The 24320-nt window shown below is 38.1% G+C and overlaps 1 protein-coding gene across 19 annotated transcripts in view; it reads left to right on the top strand.

The window, feature by feature from the left end:
* The window catches only part of IMMT (inner membrane mitochondrial protein), a 40740-nt gene that overhangs the window by 4294 nt on the left and 12126 nt on the right, over positions 1-24320 (top strand). For 3 of the 19 annotated variants that reach the window (XR_011255643.1, XM_069583089.1, XM_069583092.1), the window contains exons 2-8: positions 8352-8425; positions 9140-9329; positions 14057-14168; positions 16287-16391; positions 16735-16830; positions 19405-19541; positions 23620-23723. Coding sequence is in view for 15 of the 19 variants with exons in the window: in XM_069583089.1 (XP_069439190.1) it covers positions 8352-8425; positions 9140-9329; positions 14057-14168; positions 16287-16391; positions 16735-16830; positions 19405-19541; positions 23620-23723 (818 nt within the window). In the remaining 4 variants the exon portion in view is untranslated. Of the gene's footprint in view, positions 1-8351; positions 8426-9139; positions 9330-14056; positions 14169-16253; positions 16392-16734; positions 16839-19404; positions 19542-23619; positions 23748-24320 lie in introns of those variants that run through there. The other 16 variants (XR_011255642.1, XM_069583091.1, XM_069583090.1 and 13 more) reach the window with 9 other exon arrangements.

Here is a 24320-nt window from a genome sequence, read left to right as displayed (position 1 = left end):
TTCAGTTGGTTGGATAAGGCCCACCCACATTGTGGAAGGCAACCCACTTTATTCATAGTTCACTGATTTAAATGTTGATCTCGTCTAAAACCACCTATTTTGACATATAAAATTAACCACCTCAGCTGACATCTAACTGATTCTCAGTGTTTGAACTTAATCATCCATGTGGGTATTCAGCAGGAATGAATTGCTCTTTCTTTCCCAGAAATGAGCTTCAGAGCTGATTCTTCCTCACTTGCCAGACCTGACACCATCCATCTTCTCTTAGTCCCAGGACTGCATGGCCAGGCCCAACCTTTTTTGAGGTGGACATGGGGTTTGGAGGACCCAGGCTTTCAGTCTAGCCTGACGCTCTCCCAGACTATAAATTTGGGAGTCTTCACTGCATATGCATTGATCTTAAAAGAGAAGGAGACATTATTATTCTTGAGGATTGACTAAGCTAATTTATTTAACTAAGGTCAAGTTTGACAGCAGGGCTAGTTTAAGACTGAACTTGTGTGTGGATATTTTTAGCTATCATCTTTTAGAATTCTTTCTTTTCACTAGGATAATAAAACACTGTTGCTCAGTGATAGATGTAGGTAGCGAGGTGTACATGGTAGAAAGTAGTTTAATACATGATGCAGCCTGTTTACTTCTACAGATATTAGAATCTTTTTTTTATTCTTCATTTTTATTTCTCTAGATCAGTTGTTTTCAAACCATTTTGAAATACATTTTACATTGTGACTTAGAGTACAGGATTGAGAATATATAGGTAATGTATATCCACACATAGATGCAGAGAAAACTAGGGAAATGTCACCTTCCTGCTTCTGCCATACTGATGAATATCTGCCATTTCTTTATCATAACTGAAGAGCCCTTTTTCTCCTAGATCTAGAATATGAATTTACTGAGAAATAATACTGCTTTCATATAAAATTTACTGTATTTTTATGTGTGGTATATTTTTAACCTTAATCCATGATTCCTATCAAGTGTTTTTAGTTAACTGTAGAAAAAGTTGTTGCATATTAATCTGTATTTCAAATGTAGAACTGGCCATTAATGTCTGGATGTCTTTTGTTTGTGTGGGAGGAATTCTTATGACAGATTTCAAAAATATCAGTTACAGCTACCCCCTAGTCTAGAAAGGAAACCTGCAATCTCCAGATAGGGTTTATATGAGGGTCCTTGTATTACAGTCTCTGTTTCCAGGATTGTGGTTTCCTTTTCTATGTTCACTTTAGTTTGGCAAGGCTAAGTAATTAGTGGTCTGTACCAAAACATCACATGAAAATTGTGTTTTATCTCTCCTTTGGTTTGGTTTGTTTGCTAAAATCATATTTTTATAGGTTGGAAGCAGTAGCGTTGACCTTACAACATTTATTACAAAGTTATATGTCAAGGCAAATTGTTTTGAAACAGTAATGTCTTTTCTATATTGTTGTTTATTATTAATAAAAGGTATTCCAGAATTAAGAGGTGTCCAGTATCTTTTGTGTTAAAGTTAGGATATTTAGTTTGTATGAATAAAGAAAGAGTTTAGTCTGGTGCTTAAGAAAGAATTTTGGAGGTAGACCTTGGATTTGGCAGTGGTTTCTCAACACAGGACACCAAAAGACACAAGATAAATTTGATTTCACAAAATTAAAAAATTTTTTGCATCAAGTGACACAAGAATGAAAAGAACAGGAGGGAATATTTTCAACTCATATAACTGATGAAAATCTAGTATCCGTAATATGTAAAGATCTCCTACAACTTAGGAACAAGAAGACAACCCAAATAAAAAATGGGCTAAGGACTTAACTAGACATTTATCCAGGGAAGATGTATAAATGGCCAACAAGCACTAGAAAAGAGCTCAAAATCCTTTGACATTAAGGAAATGTAAATCAAAACCACAGTGAAATAGCCACTTTGTAGCCAACAGGATGGTTCTGATAAAAACAGAAAATAATAATTGAGGATATGGAGAAATTGGAACCCTCATACTTCACTGTGGGAATGTAAAATGGTGCAGAGTTAAACGTAGAATTACCATATGACCCTGCAGTTCCACCCCAAAGAACTGAAAACAGGTATTCAAACAAAAATGTGTAGGTGAATGTTTATAGCAAAAGATAGAGACAATTCAGATGTTCAGCTGATATCTAGATAAACAAAATATGGTATGTCTATACAACAGACTAGTTCATTCAGTTTGAACTAGTTCAAACTAATTTCACAGAAAGAAGTACGAGTTACATACGTGATACATGTGACAACATAGATGACCCTTAAAAACAAGCCACAGAAGGCAACATATTGCATTATTCCATTTATACAAAAAGTCCAGAACAGGCTCTGTAGAGCCAGAAGGTAGATAATTGCTGCCAGGAGCTAGGGGAACGGAATGTGGGGAGACCTGGTGGTACAGGAATTTATTTTTGGAGTGATGAAACTGTTCTGGAACTAAATAGTGGTGAGGGTTGTATAGCATTGTGGATGTACTAAATGGCACTGACATGTGCACTCTGAATGGTGACTTTTATAAGTGAATTTTATCGTGCAGAGAAAAAGCACCAGGAAGTTGGAAATGAACTGATACATGAAGTGTGTGCATGCATGCTCAATCATGTCCAACTCTTTGTGACCTTATGGACTGTAGCCTAGCAGGCTACTCTGTCTACGGGATTCTCCAGGCAAGAATACTGGAGTGGGTTGTTGTGCCCTCCTCCAGGGGATCTTTCTGACCCAGGGATCCAACACACGTCCCTTACATCTCCTGCATTGGTGGTGGTTTAGTCACTAAGTCACGTCTGACTCTTGCCACCCCATGACTGTAGCCTGCCAGGCTTCTCTGTCTATGGGATCCTCCAGGCAAGAATACTGCAGTGGGTTTCCATTTCCTTCTCCAGGGGATCTTCCCAAGCCAGGGATCGAACCTGGGTCTCCTGTGTTGCAGGCACATTCTTGACCAACTGAGCTACAAGGGAAGCCCTCCTGCATTGGTAGGCAGGTTCTTTATTACTAGCATCACCTGGGAAGCCCTCCAGGTAGATATCTAAAGACAGATAAATAGATGTGTGTGTGTGTGTAATATTAAAGTAATATAACACATAATAAACTTGAAGTAGTATCCATTGGCCAAAATTGGGACAATTTGAATTTTCAAACATGATAATTGCAGCTGGTTTAAGTCCATCAAAAGTATTTAAATCTGTGAGTTGGTAAAGATCCTGTTTTGGTTTGTGGTAACTACATGAGACACCTTGATCTTGGGGTAAAAGATTTATTGCCTCACTCAGTTCTGGGGGTTTGCTGGCCTCAGGTGGCCAGTTTGGTCAGCATCCCTTGTGAGGCTGTAGTCAGGCAGTGAGTGGCTAGGGCTAGAGTCATCTCAAAGGCTTCCTCACTCCCATGTCTGGCAGTTGATACTGGCTGCAGCTGAGACCTCAGCTGATGCTGTTGGCCGGAACACTTACATGTGGGATTTTACATGTCTGGGCTTCCTCACTGTTTGCAGGCTGGGTTCCAAGAGCAAGTGTCATAAGAGGCAGAGCCAGGCAGAAGCTGTGTTCCCTTTATGTCCTCCTGGTTTCACTTTCACTGCCCTTATTAGTAAATTGATAACTTAGGCCTGTCCTGGTTCCGGGGAATGGTGCATAGATCTCAGTTTGACGGAGGACAGCGAGTTGCTGGAAGAACTGATAGGAAGTACTACTGTAGTCAGTTTTGGATAATATGGTCTGTCCTGTAGCCACAGCAGCTTGCATCCCTCCCACATGCAGATGTATTCACAACCTTCCTTAGAATCCTCCAGAACCTCATCCCATCACAGCATCAGACTTAGACTAACAGACCAGGATCCTGTCATCAAATCAGTTCCCTTTGCACACAAAACATCTTGGGTGTGATCCCTTGGGTGCAGTTCCTTAAGTGCTTTTCCTTTCAGTCTAAAGACCTGTGAATTAAAGAGACAAGTTATCTGTTCCCCATGTGTCCTATGTACAATATAGTGTGACACTCCCATCCGAAAAGGCAGGAAAAAAAAGACACACAGCAGTCACTGTTCATAACAAATGTCAGATCTATCTGGCATGAGTTGCTGCGTGCTTAATTAGGACTTAGTCCCTCTGCTTAGGAATGTTTCTCCTTAACTCTTGGTTCTACCCTCTGGGCTTCAGGTTTCACTCCTTAAATTATCCTTCCTATTCTAGAAACGTAGCCTGTTGGCAGCTGAATCATTTTCTCAGTCTAATGTTTGTCTGTAGACGTTCTGGAGTCCAAAAACTTCAATTCATTTTGTACTCTTTCCCCTTTGATCCAGGCTGGCCTGTTTTTCATCTTAATGACTTTGTAGGTTTCTTATGGGTCTTTCTGGGGTTTCCTCCATTAGACAAAAGCCATACCCGTAAATCTGACCAGGATAAGCTGTTCTCCATTTTAGGCTCCCTGTGAGGCTGCTGTGGTCTGAAACCCCTTAAGCTTCTCAGCAGTCCTGTTGTTTAATGAAAGGAATATGGGTTGCATACTCTTAAGGTTGTCCTTAGCGAGCCTTTTCTCAGTGTAAAAAGTTCTATGAGGAACACCTCCTGAGATCTTTCTGAGGTCTTAAAGGATCTGTGCTAACTGGAGAGGCTGAGAATGAGAAACAGTCTCATTTTTTAACCCACCAAGTACTGGGTCTTTTATATTTTCTTCAAATTTTGCTTGCAAGCTAAACAGTTTTTTTGATTTATGTTTTAGAAGCTTGACTCTATCCTTTTTACTCTGCTGAAAGGAACCACTTGGCGCTTGTGAACATTCTGCCTGGTACTCTGTCTAGCTAAATCCATCAGTTCATTAGACAGTGTGCACTAAGTCACTTCAGTCATGCCTGACTCTTTGCTTCTCCATGAACTGTAGCCTGCCAGGCTCCTCTGTCCATGAGATTCTCTAGGCAAGAATACTGGAGTGGGTTGCCACGCCCTCCTCCAGGGGATCTTCCCAACCCAGGGATCAAACTCCTGTCTCCAGCACCTCTTGGCATTGGCAGGCGGATTCTTTACCACTAGCGCCACCTGGGAAGCCCCTTCATTATGTACAGCAGTGCCTAATTTTCTGTTTTCCACATCTTACCATCGTGAGAGTTTTGATAAACTTCTACCACTACGTACAAAGATTCCTTTTTCCTCCAGGTTCCCAAAATATTTTTCACGCTTTTCTTAAGCCCTCACCAAAACAGCTTCCGTGAAGATCATTAGGCTTCTGCTGACAGTCTCCTCAAGGCCCTTCCAACTTTCAGTTCCACCCCCCAGTTCCATCCCAAAGTCATTACCACATGTTTTATGTTTTATAGTAGCACCCCATTTCCAGGTGCAAGCATATGGTTGGTTATAGCTGTATGACAGATCACCCCAAACCTAGTGGTATTAATTAACCATAACATTATTTGTTCTTTTACAGTAAATTGTATTTATTATTATACAGATAAAGATTAGCACATGGTTCCCAGGTGGCGCTAGTGGTAGAGCTCATCTGCCAGTGCAGGAGATGGTAAGAGATGTGGGTTTGATCCCTGGGTTGGGAAGATCCCCTGGAGGAGGGCATGACAACCCACTCCAGTATTCTTGACTAGAAAATCCCATGAACAGAGGAGCCTGGTGAGCTGTAGTCCGTGGAGTCACAAAGAGTCAGACACAACTGAAGTGACTTAGCATATGCATATATACATACAAGGAAATAATAGTAAATATTTATCTTTCATTTCTAAGGAGGTTACATTAGGAGGTTCTTGGGATCGTATAAGCTTACAGGGTTGTGGGGAGGTGGCAAGGTTCTAGAAAAGCATGTGAAATGTGGCAAGTTTGGGAAAATACAATCTGTCACAATAAATGAAAACCAAAAAACCCTGCAATTGTTCGTCATGAGAGGATGACTGGATAAAAGGATAAAAAGAATCAACCATTTATCCTTCCTTTCCTCCATAAACTGTACTGCTGAGTAAATTGTAGACGAGGGTAAGCATCTCTTTATTAAATATGTCAAATTATAAATGAAAAGTAGAATCGCAGTCCGCTTTTGGCAACTTCCAATAAATTAATGGATCTAGACATTGTAGATCAGCACAGTTGATAACATTACAAAAAGAGAGACAGGCAGGCGTTGTGTGCCTCCACAGTGAAAGAAGACACCACCATGTAAAGTCTCGCCAAAGAGAGTAAGCCTGAGTCTGGTCAGGTGCCCGGTTTCTGCTCCAGGCTGCAGGAAACACAGAGGACTGGCATGTTTTAAGTTGCACCTTGAACAGAACCAGTCTGTGGAAAACTCTGCAGACCGAACAAGCAGATTCTTCCAATAATGACTGGAGGAAACATCTATAGAGTAAAAGATTTGAGGATTAAGAGACTTAGAAGATATAGGTGTCTAAGTATATTTAATAGGCAAGATTAAACTTTATATCTAGGGATTCATACTTATATGATAAAACTGTAAAAAGCTTCAATTTCCTGACTTTTAAAGCTTTATTTGGAATATAAAATTTATTATAGACTATGCAGGTAGACAGTTTTTAAAATCATGAGCCACTATTTCAGATTTAAAATACCTACTAATTTGAGTCAAGATACAGTCAGTTATTTTATTTTTTTTGGCATAGAGATATGAAACTGCTACTATTTTTTGGTCATAAAAGGTAAATTTTTTTTACATTTAATCTTCTTAAATCAGGGTGCATATTACAGTTGTTATAGTTGTTTAATTGAAAGCTCAGCTTTCAAAACAACAAAAGCAAGAGAATCAGAAAAATTCTGAAAAAAAAATAGTACTAGAAAAGAGGACTAGCTCTACCAGGTTAAAACTAATTGTAAGATGCAGTCTTTAAAACATTGTGGTATTTGTCTATTAATAGAAGTGTGTGAATAGGGTGGAACAGTGGAACAAATTAGGAAATCTAAATGCATCAAGAAATAGAGTATATTTTAAGGTGGCATTTCAAATTGTTGGAAGAAATAAATTATTCAGTTTGTGATTTAGGGATAACTGAATAGACATTTAGGAAAAAGTAGTTAATCTATACCATATACTTTATACTGGATTTAAAGATTTAAACGTAAAAAAATGAAACCATGAGAGTAAAATCATGCAAGGATTATTTTATAATCAGAGTGTGCTAAGTGAAATAAATCAAAGACAAGTACTATATGATATCACTTACATGAACAACAGGACACTTGTGTACACGTTTTTAAAAATTGCAGCATTACTCTTAGAAGCCCTGTGTGAACCTTCTCAATTGCATCCTCCTTTTCTCTCCAGAAAAAAGCTACAGCTTCCCTTGTAGCTCAGTCGGTAAAGAATCTGCCTACAGTGCAGGAGGCCCGGGTTTGATCCCTGGGTTGGGAAGATCCCCTGGAGAAGGAAATGGCAACCTACTCCAGTATCCTTGCCTGGAAAATCTCATGGACAGAGAGATGGTGGGCTGCAGTCTGTGGGGTCGCAAAGAGTTGGGCATGACCGAGCGACTCTTAGTTGCTTACAATAAAAAGAAGCAGACTCACAGATAAAGAGAGCCAACTAGTGGGTTACCAGTGGAAAGAGAGAAGCAGGAGAGGTACGATAAGGGTAGGGGACTAAGAGGTAGAAACTTCTGTGTGTAAAATAATAAGCTACAAGGGTATATTGTACAACACAGGGAATATAGCCAATATTTTATAATAACTATGAATGAAATATAACCTTTAAAAATTTGTGAACACTGTTTTGTAAACGAGAAACATAATATTGTATCTCAACTATGTAGTTGTTATTTAGTCACTAAGCTGTGTCTTGATTCTTTTGCTACCCCATGGACTGTAGCCCATCAGTCTCCTCTGTCCATGGGATTTCCCAGGCAAGAATGCTGGAGTAGGTTGCCGTTTCCTTCTCCCAGGAACTGAACCTATGTCTCCTGTATTGACTGATGGATTCTTTACCACTGAACCACCAGGGAAGCCCACATCAACTATACTTCAATTAAAAAAAGAAAGTGGTCTGGAGAATTCCCTGGTGGTCCAGTGGTTAGGACTCCATGCTTCCATTGCCAGGAGCCCAGATTCAGTCCTTGGTCAGGAAACTAAGATCCCGAAAGCTGCATGGTGCAGGCAGTGGGGGAGGAGGGGAAAGTGGTTTCATAGTCCCTTTTTTTTGAAATCTTTAATTTTATATGAGTCTTGGGGTGCAGGACGTGTCAACTGTTTTTAAGGACCTGTAAATATGTTTCATGGTAAGTTGGTTTATGAAAGTAAAATAAAATTTTAAGAAGTTTGTGTTTGTAGTAAAAGGATTTACTTCCCTACCCTAAAAACCTTCTAGGTTCTTGTAACTGTTGGTTGTAATGTTTTCTCTTTCCTCTCTAGAATTGTCTTTGTGGGAAGTTTGTCCTCCGTCCATTGCGACCATGCCGAAGATACTCCGCTTCAGGCAGTTCTCGGTAAGTAGCATACCTCCCTGTAAACAGACTTTTACAGGGAAGTGTAAAAGTGCTGAAGTGTGTGTGTGTGTGTGTGTGTTTGTGTTCATTCCTTGAATATGGGAATATCTACTTAAAATCTTCTTTTCTAAAGGGTAGAAACACTGGAGTTTTCTCATAATACCTTTAGAGCATATATATTTGTAGGTGAAAATTTGTTATGGTGCTCCTTTTGGCTCTTTGGTGGTTGGATGTCATCCAGGGTGGACATCCCCTGCTCCCTGTGCTGGCTTCCATTATATGGCAAATAGATTTATATCTAGAACTCAGCACACTGGAGCTTAATATTTATTTTATTGTATTTACAGAAATGCTTAATTAAGGGGCTTTGAAAATTAGTGATACTTGTTTTGGGGGTTCAAAGAAAGCCTCATGAGTGTGAACATGCTAAGTTTTAAGTATGAAAGGGCCGATTGCTTCATTCTTCCTATCCTAGATATTACTGTATTAAGGAAAAGTTATCCATAAAGAAATGTTATTTTTTACTTTGGACATGTTAAAAAACAAACCAGGGGAAGGTGATGTGCAGCGTGTGGAGATAAACTGGGCTGCTATGATCTGAATCAGTGGTAGAGAAGTGGAGCTTAAAGGTCTTTGAGACTTACTGGTCTAGGAAAGAAGGTTTAGGAGAGTAAAAAAAAAAATAAACCTGTGTTTCCTATTTCTTTCACTTAGGTTGTCTGCTAGCAAAATTGCTGGAGCTGGCATTTTATTTGTTGGTGGCGGTATTGGTGGCACCATCCTGTATGCCAAATGGGATTCCCATTTCCGGAAGAATGTAGAGAAAACCATACCTTACTCAGATAAACTCTTTGAGATGGTCCTTGGTTCCCCACCTTACACTGTTCCATTGCCAAAGAAACCGGTAAGAGTTTTAAACAGTTTCAGTTTATCCTGTTTGAAAAGCAGGTTGTTTTCATCTTGAAAATATTTTGCCAGCATTGTTTGTAGCATTGTTTGTCATTTTTCTTTAACTTGAACTAATGTTTTATAAAGGATTTTTATCCCTTTGGAGTCCCATACGTGCTCTCATTTAGTCCACATTACATGGAAAATAATTATGTGGCCCACAGGTTAAATGGAAGAGCAGCTTGGGCTGAAGTAACCCTGGCTGCCCTGCGGACCCAGGGATTCTGTGTCAGCCTCCAGCACTGCAGCTCTCAGACTCTGACTTAGAACACTAAAAGCGTAAACGAAGAGTGGTCCTGACACCAGGATCCCATGTTATGGTTAGTAATGGCCCTTTCAGATCACAAAGCAGTCACAGAGTTTTCAGCTACATACTGAGTCAGTGACGGGAATATCTTCCAGTATTCCTGGAACTTTGTGCATTTTCTTCAGTTTCATCTTTCTTTTCTCCATGAGGCTTACAATTTTTTTTTTTTTTAACATCGTACATATTCCTTCTTTCAAACAGGTGCTTGAAAAAAAGATTCATGAAAGAGAGCATGAATTTTGCTGATTTGGTATTGGATATTTCCTTAGTCTATGAGGTTGAACATGGCTGACCAGTTCTTTGTTAGAATCTGGGTATAGGTCTTTTCTCCAGTATATAGCAAGGTCTTGAGACCAGACGTGTGACAGAGTTACTATATGGAAAAGCAGGTGTCCTTTGACTTCTCCTGCCCCTTCCCCAAATGATACAAAATGTTCTACATGGTTTATTCATCCATGTGAACTTTAAAGTGTTTATGCTGGCTCAGGAAAGATAGAGTTGCAGCTTCAGTAGAAGCAGAATCCTGTGGCTAAAGTCCTGGGTCTGTTTTGAGGTACGTGACCTGGGAGAAATAGCTGGAAGCATCCAGGAGCATGGAGTCAGGCTACACAGTTCAGAGTAGTGTTCTTTTCTCCCTGGACATGACTTCCAAGTGTCATTCTCAATAGCCTTGACCTCTTCTTGCTCCACTTTTGCTACCCTGCTGTTAAAGGTCAGAAATAGGGTAAGAATGGTGGCAAGAAAAAGAATAAATATTAGAGTTTAGGGAGGGGGCTTCAGGATGGAGAACACGTGTACACCCGTGGCGGATTCATGTTGATGTATGGCAAAATCAATACAACATTGTAAAGTAATTAGAGTTTAAACAAGAGAGGATAGCAAGCAAAATATGGGCAACTGTGAAGGTGAATCCAAGAATTCTAACCTAGCTACCTGATAGCATGGTACAATCATTAATATTAAAAAAAGCAAGTTAAGAAGAGTGCAAGGGCTTCTCTGATGGCTCAGTGGTAAAGAACCTGCCTGCCAGTGCAGGAGACACAGGTTCGATCCCTGATCTGGGAAGATCTCACATGCTGTGGAGCTACTCAGCCCCTGTGCCAGACTATTGAGCCTGTGCTCTAGAGCCCAGGAGCCACAACTGTTGAGCCCACATGCCTCAAAGGAGAAACTGCCACAATGAGAAGCCCGCACACTGCAACGAAGAGTAGCCCCTGCTCACCGAAACTAGAGAAAAGCCCGTGCAGCAGTGAAGACGCAGTACAACTAAAACTAAAGTTATTGAAAAATAAGAATTAAAAGACTGCAAATTTTGAGGTGGTGTAATGCAGACATGCAGAGCTGACAAGTGGAATTGCTCAGCAGGTCAGCAGTGCTGTTCCTCCCTAACACAGCTTTTCTTTCCCACCTCCAGGCTCCGCCCCCCAGTCACTCTTAACATCATCTAGGCCATCCTTTTATCAGTTTTAGAGAATCTTCTAGAATAAGTGTTGTGGTGTTTTCATGACATTTTCATTGTATCACTTAATCAGGGACTTTGATTCCTATTGTTTTAAAGACAGAATATAAAAACAAGTAAGGCTTTGAATTGTCTCATGGTATGAATAAGAAAAGTGAAGCCAAGAGTGGTTAAATGTTAGCCTAGGAGCTGGCTATTGGTTCCTTTATTTCTGTGGTTTATGGTTTTTGCTGGTTCTTCGGTTGACATTCAGTACCCTTGGCAGTGTGGTTCTTACTTACACTTCTGCCTTTATCTCTGTATGGTCCTGCACATAAATCCTTGTCTCGTACTTGTTTACTGTATGGATATGCCTGTACTTTCCATTCATTCATTTACTCAGATATCAGTCAAGTGATTATTATGTACCAGGCGTTGTTCCAAGGTCCTTGGTAAAGCAGAAGACTAAACAGAGATCTTTGTATTTGTATACCTCTTCCCATGGTTGTCTTCTACCCAGAATGACTTCCTTTCTTTTGTCTTCTGTTGTTTTCTTTAAGACTGGCATTCTTCACTACGCAGACCAAAGTCAGTTTTCTCTCACCTCTGAATTCCGGTAGCAGTTAGTGTTTTTATTTTGTCCCATTTATTCAGTACTCTCAGTTGTTGTGCATTGTTACAAACTTGTTGATTTTAGAAACTGCACTTCATTTGATGGTAACCCTTTTAGTGTCAACATGGTTATTTATGTATAGACAGTAAATACTGAGAGAAGATAATCCTAAAATGTTTTTCACATGGTTAGTTTATTGTCTCATTATAGATACAAATGCTGTATCTGAATTTAGTTTTTTCTTTTTTCTTTTAATTAGAGAATAATTGCTTTACAATGTTGTGTTGGTTTCTGCTGTACAATAACGTGAATCAGCCTTAAGTATACATATATTCCTTCCCTCCTGAACCTCCTTCCACCCCTATCCTACACCTCTAGGTCCTCACAGAGCACTAGGTTGAGCTCCCTGTGTTATATACAACTTCCCACTAGCTCTGTGTTTTACATATGGTAATGTATATGTTTTAATACTGCTCTCTCAATTTATTCCACCCCCTCCTTCCCCTGCTAAAATCTTTTTGATGAGCGTAGACGATAACTTCCCTAAACAGTGACAAATGTTATGTACCTGGATAGAATGTAGTACTATAAAAATGGCATTTTTCTTAAATATATGTGTTTCTGTCAAATCTCTTAAATGTGTATGTATTTGAGAGAAGTAATATTTTTATGACATGTATGTGTGTATACATAATACACACACAGATCTAATAAAATTTCTAATTGATTTTTCCAGAGGGTGAAGAATTAGACACGATTTAAAGTTCCCATGGAAGAATAAGGAATGTACAAGACTGGTCAAGGACATTTTGAAAGTGTTGGGTTAGGGAGTCAGATGACACTTACCTTTCCAGATACTGATTTTGTTATAATCCTACTGTTGTAAACAAGAAGATTTTGACGTAGGAATAGAAATTAGAGAAATAGAACAACTGAGTCTACAAATAGATCATATTTGTACACAAACACATACATGTTCATTGTGAGAATGTGAGTTGCTAGAACCTCATGTGAAATGATAATATCTTAAAAATATACAAGTCCTCTGACCCAGTGTTTCTTGGGGCAAACTATCCTGCAGACACCATACTCTAGTGCTTTTCAGTTGTCTGTGGACAAGAATGCTTAACAAAGAACAGGAAACAGTTTGAATGTCCATAAATAGTGGAATAATAGACCCAGATTACGGAATTTGAAATTCCATTGGGATATACAATTAAATTGGGATATTATTCAATTAAAAGGAATTTCTTAATTTCTTTAAAAGAATTTAAAGAATTTAAAAAGAATTTCTTTAAAAGAAGCAAATGAGTTGTTGTTAAATGAAAAAAATGTATTAATGCGTTGTTAAATGAAAAAAGCAAGTTATATGATAACTTGTATAATATAGAATTACCTATTTTAGATTGTTTAAAGAAATAAAAAACTGCATATGTGTATATTCCTGAGCTCATGAGTGGAAGGATAGATTTCAGGGCATTAGCAGTGGCTCCCTGAGAAGCCTGGAAGGAGCAATGAAGAGCCTAAATAAAACAATGCTCTATCTTGATACTATTTTGCTTGTTATAATGAGCATGCATTTTATGAGATAAAAGTATTAAAATTTTAATAAAAAGAAAATTGGTATATTTCTGATTTTTGGTAGTGACAAAATTCAGAACCATTTCTATTATGGTTGAGTAGTCATCTTAGGATATCTGAGTCCCAATACCAAGTTCTTGCAAAAAGGGAGACCACATAGGCTGTAAATGAAAATATTTCTGTTACTCAGTAGTTTTCTCTGGCATATCATTTGACAGTCCTGTTCATGAATGGTGCCTTAAACTTAAACCATATGGTTATTAAGAAAGAGGAAAGCAGGCATTGCAATTGCATCATATATCTCGGAAGTGCAGGTATGTGAATCTTGGAGATTAAAGAAAGGAAAAACGAATTTTTATTTTTACTCAGAGCTTTTAAAAAAATGTTTGTTTCTAACTGAATGTATTTAGAAGACACCATAATTGGATTTAGAAAATGAATGGAAATAGCCTTCTCAGTGTTGTACACATAAAAGTAATGGTATTTAAAGGGAATGTCATATATCACGTACATTAGTTACCCTAGGAGAAGTTTTTGTTACTATTAAAATATGGACTACTTTTGGACTGCATTTTCCTAGTATGATGGGTTCTTTTACTGTGGTTAATAAAATACATTGTTGTGAATTATTGATAACTCCCAAGCTTGAAAAACTTGACTTTTTAAATAATACAAGTTACTGTATGCTGCCTTTTTAAAAAACACTATTTATGTCTGAAACGTTAAATGTTTTTCGTTTCCAAGATTGAGTCTGGTCCACTGAAAATCTCTAGTGTATCAGAGGTAATGAAAGAATCAAAACAGCCTGCCTCACCACCTCAGAAACAAAAGGGAGATACTTCAGCTTCAACAACAGGTACCTATATTTAGAATCCTTCTTTTAAAATTGTGGGTAAATGAATTGTTTTAATGTATTTGTACCCATGGTCAAAGGTGAGGGATTCTGTCCCCATGAAGGAGTCTTCCCTGACCCTGGGAAAGGAATATTCTCTTGTGTCTTCTTGGCCCTCGTTTTAGGGGTTGAGTGGGATATGGAATGGGGCTTTTGTTTATGAACAGCTACTGAGTACTGGTAAGAACAGGATTCGGTCTTGCCTGAAACACAGTTACTTTTTTTTCCTTTGCTCTGACTCCTAGTTTTCCCTCTCCTTAGATTTTAAGATTTGCTCTCTGTCCCCACTTCTTTTTTCTACTCGTTCACCAATTCGTTCTCCTCTCTTCTGTCTTAGTGATCAAAGTGTCTTGATCTAGGTTTTGATATGCAGGTAGTTTTTGTCTTCATGATTTATAAGTAATCCCACACCAGTTTACAGCATTTACCGCATCCTCACCTGTTCAGCATACATTTGAATTTATTGTTGCTCTGTACTCACTTCTGCCTTGATGAAATCACCTTTCATTCAGTAAATACTGAGTATCTATTGTGTGCCAGGTGGTGGGTGTCTTCTAGGCACTGAGGTTATAGCCATGAACAAAATAGTAAAAACAAGCATACAAATGCTGTGCATATTTCTTGGTGGGATGAGGGGAGGGAAATTGTATGTAGATGCACAAGTAATTTATGTATAGGATGGCATAAAATGGTAAATGTGGGAGGGAATATTGCAGTTTTAAATGAAGTGGGCAGAAAAGTTTCCTCTGGAAGGCGTCTTTTGAGCAAAGACCAGAGATGAGGGAGTCAGTCATGTAAAAGGCTTGTGGGGAAGAGCATCCAGGTAGAAGGATTAGCTAGTGCCGACTTGGCATGTTCAAGCAAGGAGTAAATGAAGCTGGGCTGGAGTAAGCGGAGAACAGCAAATGAGGTCAGAGAGGGAGCAGAAAGCCAGCATGCCAGATCTTAGTGACCATCGTTAAGAGTTTTGCTTTCTAGTCTGAGTAAGATGGGAAGCTGTTGGGAGGGTTATGGGTCAGGGGATTGATAGCTTTTATTTTAAAAAGACTACTGGCACTGGCTATTGTGGGCTTCTCTAGTGGCTCAGATGGTAAAGAATCCACTTGCAATGCAGAAGACCTGGGTTTGATCTTGGGGTCAGGAAAATACCTTGGAGAAGGGAATGGCTACCCACTGCAATATTCTTGCCTGGAAAAATCCCATGGACAGAGGAACTTGGCAGGTTATAGTCCATAGGGTCACAAAGAGTTGGGCATTACCAAGCAACTAAGCAGATATGCAGGCTGGCTATTGTGGAGGATAGACAAAGGAAACAAGGAGCAAGGAGACCAGTTAGTGGGCTTTGTGATAATCCAACTATAACTCTTAAATGGGACCTTCAGTTTATTTAAGAAATTTTTTTCTCCATTTTGTTGTCCCCTGCATCTATTCTATCTTCAGAATTAATCACTTTTCCATCAACACTTTTGTTTATAATTTATAGGCTCTTGATTTTTAAACCTTCCTTTCTTTAAAAATATGTCTATGACATAAGTTTTTTGACTGAGTTCTCTAACTCACCATCTAAACTGAACTTTTTTCCTCTGTGTTTAAAATTGCCATCTTGTTTTTGTTCACACCTCTTCATTCATCTCTACCGTTTTTCAAAGCAATTAAAAAAATGGTTTTTGGTTACTTTTTTTTTTTGCTTTCTTTCTTCATTACAGGCTCCTTTTCCCCCTTTGTTATTTTCGCATGTTATGTCCCCTTCTCATGTTAAGTATTAGTACCATTTAATACTATTACTAGAAGCCTTGGTTGAGAATGATGGCTAGAATACATATGGATGCTGACCAGACTCCTTTCTCTTGTGCTTTCCCAACCATTGTTCTTTGCTTGTGGATTTATGCAGTGGACAGAGCCCCTGACTAATTTGTGTGTTTGAGTAGTGGCATCACATGCATTTGTGTCTTTAAGGAGTTAGATGTGAAGTGGCAGTAGTAGTAGTAGATTCCTGTGTGTTCTCTGTTAACCCAGGAACTATATACCATATGTAACATATATTTATAGCACCTACAGAGGCAGCTCAAATTATCTCTGCAGCAGGTGACACACTGTCGGTCCCAGCCCCTGTGGTTCAGCATGAGGAACTTATAAAAACTGATCACCCTGAAACTGGTGAAGGAAAACCCAAGCCTGCAACTTCAGGTAGTTAAATTATCTGTATATGTGGTTTTATAAATGATGTGTTCATCAGAACTGTGTACTGTCTAGGCAATTGCTAGACACTCTTAAGTGCACATTTATACTGTCTTTAGGTCTGCAGCCTTGCTTAGCTAATTTTTGATATTTCAGAGAATAAATCTTTGAAAACAAGGGGCTTTAGCACTGACCCTGTATTTCTTCATGTTAGAATCATATAGTCTTTATCACAAAAATACCCTCAAGTTGATATAGCTGGCAAATACAAATGATGGTGTTTTTGTGTCCCCATTAGCTGTTGAAATTCTGTGCTGAAATTTGATTTCCTCTTATTTACTTTTGCTGCAAGAGGAAGCATCCTCAACTTCTGTAAGGGAGCGGCCACCTGAAGAAGTTGCAGCACGACTTGCCCAACAAGAGAAGCAAGAACAAGTTAAGATTGAGTGTATGTAACCAGACGCTTTCTAAGTATTGGGTCATGTCTCTCAGCTGCTTTCTTCTTCAACCTTTGCGCAAGTTTCTCATCTGTCAGCTGTGCGGTTTCTTTAGTGGCATTGCTCCTATTCACCACCTTTATTTCATCATTTGTGTTCTTTCCATCTAAACTTTTACCCAGGTGTCAAGGGGTTATTCTTAGTGTAAAATTGGTGTAAATTCCAAGTGATACATATACTTTCTTCATTTGTTTTTAGTATGGTTAGTGCTGAAGATTCTATATACTTTGCAGAACAGGAATAATTTATGTTTTGACACCTTGCCTAAAAGTCTTCTAATTGTTATGCTTATACATTTATTTGTGCAGGTCAGAAATGGCTCCTTCTCTAGTTTGTTACCTGGCCTCTGGACTCAGTATCATCGTCCTTTTTTATGACATTGTTGAGGGATGGAATGTTCCACACACTGCGGGTTTCCACCCAGCGGAGGCTTATTCCTTTTTTAGGTTTCAGTTTTATATTAGGTTTTTTGATAGTTTAAAGAAAAAAGATACTAGTTATCTAAAAATGTATTTTCCTGCCTTAAGGCACATGGAACATAATTTATTGTATAATGCTGCAGGATATTGATGTCCCTGGAGGTAGTGTGCATGTAGTTTTTTGCTAGACTGAGAGTTGTTAGTTTTAAACTCTTATGACAGCTGTTTGTAGGTGTTTTTTCTTGTTTTTTTTGTGTTCTTTCCATTTATTTGTCTTTCTCCCTTTAATGATTTTTGGTTTTCTTCTAAAATTCTGTCTTATTCCTAGGAAGCAAGTTTGTTAGAATTGTGTAAAGAGTAGATGGGCCAGTATAAGCACATTTGTTGGGCTTGTTTTGTGTCCAATTATGTAGTCTGTCCTAGAGAACGTTCCCATGCATGCTTGAGAAGAATGTGTATTCTGATTTTTTGGATGTAATGTCCCATAGATATCAGCTAAGTCTGTTTTATTGTGTCATTTACAGGATCTGTTGCCTCACTGATTTTCTGTCTGTAAGATCTGCTCATTAATGGCAGTGAGGTGTTACAGTCTCCTACTATTAGTGTATTCACATCAGATTCCCCCTTTATGTATGTTAGTGTTTCTTTTATGTATTTAGGTTTTCCTATATTGAGTGCATATATATTAATGAGTATAAAAAATATCCTCTTTTTCTATGGATCCTTTTATCATTAGTGTCCACCTTTGTCCTTTATGACCTTTGTTTTAAAGTTTGTTTCATCTGATACGAATTTTGCTTCTGTTGCTTTCTTGTTTCTGTTCACATGAAATGAAAATATCTTTTTCCATCCCTATCCCTTCACTTTCAATCTGTGTGTATCTTTCACCCTGAAATGGGTCTTTTATAGGCAGCATATTGTAGATTCTTGTTTTATTATCCAATCTGTAACTTTTTTTTTTTTTTTTGCTATGCTGTCTTTTTTTTTTTAATTTAATTTTAATTGAAGGATGATTGCTTTAAAATAATGCATTGGTTTCTACCAAACATCAGTATGAATCAGCCATAGGTTTGCCCATGTCCCCTCCCACCTGAACATCCCTCCCACCTCCCTCCCCATGCCACCCCTCTAGGTGCTAGGCCTTTGCTGCTGCATGTGGGCTATTCTCTAGTTGTGGTGAGCAGACTTCTCATTGTACTGCCACTCTGTGTTTTTGTTAGGATTAGTCAGTCTGTTGACACTTAAGATAATTAATGATGTATATGTATTTATCTCCATTTTAAACCTTATTTTCCAGTTAATGTACTAGTTCTTTCTTTGTGTGTTCACTTTTGTGGTTTGATGGTTTTCATTTGTATTATGCTTGAATTCCTTTCTTTTTGGTGTTTGTGAATCTGTGGCATATTTTTTTGATTTTTGGTTACCCAGGTTTTCAAGTATGTTAGCTTATTACTATATGTACTTGTGTTAGGCTGATAGTGATATAAGCTCAAGCACATTCTAAAATATCTGTTTTCTTTCTCCCCTTCCTCACATTTATTCATTTTGACATCCTATATTATATCTTCATGTTTATCCTTTTCCTCTTCCTTGTAGTTATAATTGCTTTCACAGCATTCTCTGGATTATTTTCTAAACTATGTACTAACTTATTTAAGTGACCGTCAATCCTTTCATACATTTGTCTTTCCTGTTGTGATTTTCCCTTGTGTATAGAAAACCCCAGACTTGTTTTATTTTGGAAAAGTTCAGATATACATAAAGGTAAAAATAGTATAATAACCCCCATAGATTGATCATCTGGATTCAATAAATTTTTTTAAAAAATTTATTTATTTGGCTACACCGGGTCTTAGTTGCAGCATGTGGGATCTAATTCCCTGACCAGGGATTGAACCTGTGCCCCCTCCATTGGACTACCAGGGAAGTCCCTGGATTCAATAATTTTATCATACTTTTAAGTGTAACTTTGATTCTCTAAAACTGTATTTTGTTTGTTCATTTTGGGGGGAAATGTGACACAAGACTCAACAGGTAAAGAGGGAAAGATTAAAGTAATCGGTGGGGAAAGATCTGGTTTTTAACTTTTTTTTCTTTTAACTTCAGCATTAGCTAAGAGCTTAGAAGATGCTCTGAGCCAGACTGCCTGCATCACTCAGCAGGCAATTGTGGCTCAGAATGCTGCGGTGCAGGCTGTCACTGCCCATGCGAACATTCTGAAAGCAGCCATGGATGATTCTGAGGTGGGCAAAGAACGTTACATGTGATTTCTTCCTCCTAGGTTTGGCTTTCTCTCACCAAGTGAAAGCAAACTAGAATGATTGTCTTTTTAGAAAAATGAAAAAAAAAAAAAGAAAACTTGAAATGTTCTTTTTAATGAATTTTATATATAATGCTTTATTTCACAACCATGATGTGGTATTAAGATTAGTTTGAATTTGCTCTCATGTTTTAATACTGCTTGAATGTGTTTGTTGTTGTTGTTGTTGTTGTTTTGCTTTAAAATTGCCAACCATTTTTTAAAGTATACTTTTTTGTGAGATACTTTGAGATGGATACACAGTTGTAAGAAATAATACAGAGATCCCAGGGTTCCCAAAACACTAGCTACTTTAAATGTTTATGCTGATTATTTGCATTATACACTTCAAAGAATAAAGTAATTACACTAATTAAAATGTAATACTGAGACTTAGTAAATTTCCTTTATCATTACATTCAGTTATTCAGTGTATAAAAATGCATCTTGACATCAAGTCATTTAAAGAATAAAATAGAGAACCTAATAAATCTCAGGGATCAGGATTCTGCATCATCAATAAAGTTATTTTGCCATCATGACTGAGGTTTTTAAAAGTTAAATACACTTTACATTGCTTTAGGCATATGCACATATATCACAAAGCAGTTAAATTATACTTCTGTTGCAAACAGCCAAGAAACTACAGCCTTGGAAAAATTAAAAGAAGATTCTATTTATTTAAAGTCCAAGAACAAAGCTTAAATCTTAAAAGTTCATTCTAAGAAACCACACAGGGAATATTTAATATACTGATTATATACATGTGAGAAAGCTCAAAGTTGCATGATATCAGGAAGTTGAGTGTGAACCCAAGTAAGTTCTTTCAGAAGGACAGTGATTAGAAACTTTAAAATGTCAATGGTATTACTTTGGTGGAAGGCTATACATAAGAGGGTATTTCCTCTCCCCACTGAACATATAACATGTGGTGCATGTCGCTTGAACAGTACAAAATCTATTATAATTTAGATTTTACAACTAAAGGATACCTTATAGTATAAGTTAACCAGATTAGGCAAAGTTAGCTGGTGTTAACAAAATAATCCAGAAAAATGTACGAGCACAAGTTTTGGAATGTTAAAAATTGATCCCAACTTTGTTTCTTCTAGTAAAAAGCTGTAGGTGCATGTAGGCTCACTCTATAATATATACTGAGTTACTTTCTAAAAGGCAGTGCCTGTAAACAGTTGGACCAGAGGATTGTAGGGGAATCTGGTGTCTGTTTTATAGGACAGCTTATCTTTGGATCTCTACAAGTGGAGGGAGATCCATTTTGGCCCCCAGATATGTTATTGACACTTAACATGATTCATGAGTCTATTTGGGTTAGTTATGAAGAGTTATCCTAGTATGATATCAAGGTCTTGTAACAGCATACAGTAAGGTCTTGTAAAATTTTTTGCACATGACAAGATACTGACATGGCCCAAACCAGCATCCTTTCTTTTTTTTTGTTAGTAATTGAAAAAACTTATTTATTTTTGGCTGTGCTAGGTCTCTTTTGCTGTCCAGGCTTTTCTCTAGTTGTGGCAAGCAGGGACTGCACTCTAGTTGTGGTGTGTGGGCTTCTGTTTGCAGTGGCTTCTCTTGTTGTAGAGCTTGGGCTCTAGGGCGTGCAGGCTTCAGTAGTTACAGCCCAGGGGCCCAGTAGTTGGTAGCTCCTGGGCTCTGGAGCACAGGCTTAGTAGTTGTGGCCCATGGGCTTAGTTGTTCCGAGGCATGATCTTCCCAGACCGGGGATCGAACCTGTGTCCCTGAATTGGCAGGTGGATTCTTAACTGCTGGACCACCAGGGAAACCCCAGCATGCTTTCTTGATATATTTTATTTTGCAGGATGGATAGAGTGGTAGTTTACCTAAACCTCAACTTGATTATTTGTACCATGAAATAACTTTGTTTTGTTACTTTACAACAATCTATGTAAAACATAAAAAGTTCAAAAGTGAGATACAAAGGTAAAAAAGTACCAAGTATTTCTTCTAAAAGCAGTTCTTAACCTAGGGTCAAGTCTGGATAGAATTCAGGGGCTCATTAAACTTGGATGGAAAATATCTTTATTTTCACTAGCCTCAAAAGCTTTTCCTTCATTTATTTATATTGACAACAAAAGCAGTAGTGTTAGTAGTATTCATAACTTTATTACCAAGAGAGAGCGCAAGTATTTTCCTATCACATTATGGGTACTTACAGACTGTTGAAATATCATTTATGCTCATCACTACTTCTAGATTAGAGTATTTATTAGTCCTGCCACTAAATCTTGGTTTGTGTGTCAAAGAATTAAAAAATACATATTTTTTAATCAAATTTCAGTGTAATTGGGCTCCTTTGTAATCTCGTAGTTTCATTTTAAGCATTTAAAAATGTTATTCAGAGAGGCTTCCTCAGACTGTCACAGTGGTCCAGTGGCCAGGTTAATCCTGCCTTAAGGAACTTGGTTGTTTAAACTTTCTGTTGATAATGAATGTACCTTTAAAATGAAGATCACACTTGATGTCAAGGGGAACGCATAAGGTTGAGAATTGCTTGTGAGTGATCCAAAGCAGAGGCATTACTGAGTCCTCTTCCCCTTCAAGTAGCAGGCCTGGGGCTCAGAGGCAAAACCACTTGTGTTTCTGACAGTGGAAGACACAGGATGGTCATCCAAGGCCCAGGACACCTAACTCAGAGGGCACTCATGTTTTGGGTGTGCAGCAGCCCTTGCGGTGACTCTCTTTGGTGACTTGTGAACTATAATTATTGAACTACTGTAGTCATTTTTTCCTTGACAATAAATATTTTATTTTCTGATAATTTAATATGTTCCTGTTTTTCACCAAGGTCCTGGTATAGTGTATAGTCACGCATCAGTATGTACAGGGGATTTGGGTCCAGTATCAGCCAGGGATACCACAGTTCAGGGATGCTCAATTCTCATAATTGGCCCTTCTGCATCTGAGGATTGAGCCAGCTATCTATTGTGTAGTACTCTGCTGAAAGAAGATCTTCATATAAGTGGTCCCGTGCAGTTTAGACCTGTGTTGTTAAATGGTCAGCTGTACTTTAAAGATAAGCCCTAAGGTGGTTTTGTCATATCTAAACATAATATACTACTTTAACCTATATCTACTTGGCAAAGGAAAGGGAGAAGGAAAGGTCATTTAAAATAGTTAATAACTAATTTTAAAAGTAGTTTTAAAGAGTTGAAACAGTTGCAGATAGCATCTTGCTCATTGTTTATGTGATGCAGAGTGAGGGGGAGGATAGAAACTGGACTCATCTGTGCCACACCTTCAGTTGCAAGGGTTCTTACACGTCTCTTGTGTGAGCATCTTGCTTCATAGAGTGTGATTATTCTGCTAGAGGTGGTTTTTGTTTTTGGTATGATACATGCCGTAAATATGAGCCAGCTCTGCTCAGCTGAAGAAGGTGGCAGTCAGTTCCAATGCTGGAGCAAAAAATGTTGAACCTGCCTTAAGGAATTTCCAAGGGAGACATTTGTATGAAGTCCACATTGTGTAAAACCAGCTCAAAGTGGAGTGGTGTTCTTGACAAGACTTGATTTTCTCCTTAAAGATTATGGAGAGTCATTCTTGGGGGTAATGTTTTGGGGAAGTAGAAACCCCACAAGTGTGTAAACTTTTTATTATACTTACTAATATTTCAGTAGACCTGCAAGTAAGAAAATTTTAAGTACTGATGCTTCATTGAAGAAAGATTTAATTCACAGACAGTTCGTGACAAGTTGTTCTTATTCATCTTTTCTGCTTCATATCTCCTTTTGAGAATCTAGTAAAAATATTCTCTCTCCTTATAGTATACTTGTGCACTGGAACACACTCTTACAGTTTTGGTGGGTTGGTTGATGGGAGATGATTCATGGACTTCTTTGAACCTCTCATGAACATTAGATTAAGAGTTCCTGTTTGGGAGGAATGTTATATATACTTTTTTAACCTTTGACTTTCTGTATTTAGTCATGTTATTGTGACAGTACTAATGTTTATTCATGTGTTCATAACTAAAGCTTTTTGTTTAGATTGCAGGTGACAAGAAATCAGCTCAGTGGCGCACAGTGGAGGGCGCATTGAAGGAACGCAGAAAGGCAGTAGATGAGGCTGCTGATGCCCTTCTCAAAGCCAAGTAATTACTCATGGACTTTGACAAGTAATTAGGGCCTCCTGGTGGCTTTCTTTTGGCTCTGTTTTCTTTGTACTGTCTACATAGAAAGAGGAGGCAGAGAAACCCTTCCCTTCTCCACCTATACTGTATTTTGGTTTTAGGAACATGAAAATTTAAAAGGAAGAGAGAGAATAGAATATATAATCTGGCCAAAATAAATGTGGCAGAAACTTACATAAACAATTTTGTATTTTATTTGCAGTATTACTTAGGTGATATGTCTATGGTTTACAGAGATTCTGCCATTATTTCAAGGTTTTTCTGGGATGGGTTGAGCAGTTTTATAAGAATTTAAGGAGTGTGTCACACTCTCTTTGCCTTAACTACCAAAGTAGTTAGCATATAATAGGTCTAGTTTTATGCTACCTTGACCTTGATTCCTGAAAGTTGGCTAAAACTAGAATCAAGCAAGCAAACCAAACATAAGTTCAATCTCTGTCAATAGGAACCTGTATTTGAAAATGGGTTCTCATCAACACTATGGAACTGTTATTTGTCATTCAGAATTTTGTTGTCTTAACATAATATTTATAATTGATAGAGAAAGGGAAGCTTTCT

This window comes from Ovis canadensis, chromosome 3, assembly GCF_042477335.2.
Source record: "Ovis canadensis isolate MfBH-ARS-UI-01 breed Bighorn chromosome 3, ARS-UI_OviCan_v2, whole genome shotgun sequence".
Taxonomy (NCBI): domain Eukaryota; kingdom Metazoa; phylum Chordata; class Mammalia; order Artiodactyla; family Bovidae; genus Ovis; species Ovis canadensis.
This window is presented reverse-complemented; position numbering and strand designations above follow the sequence as displayed.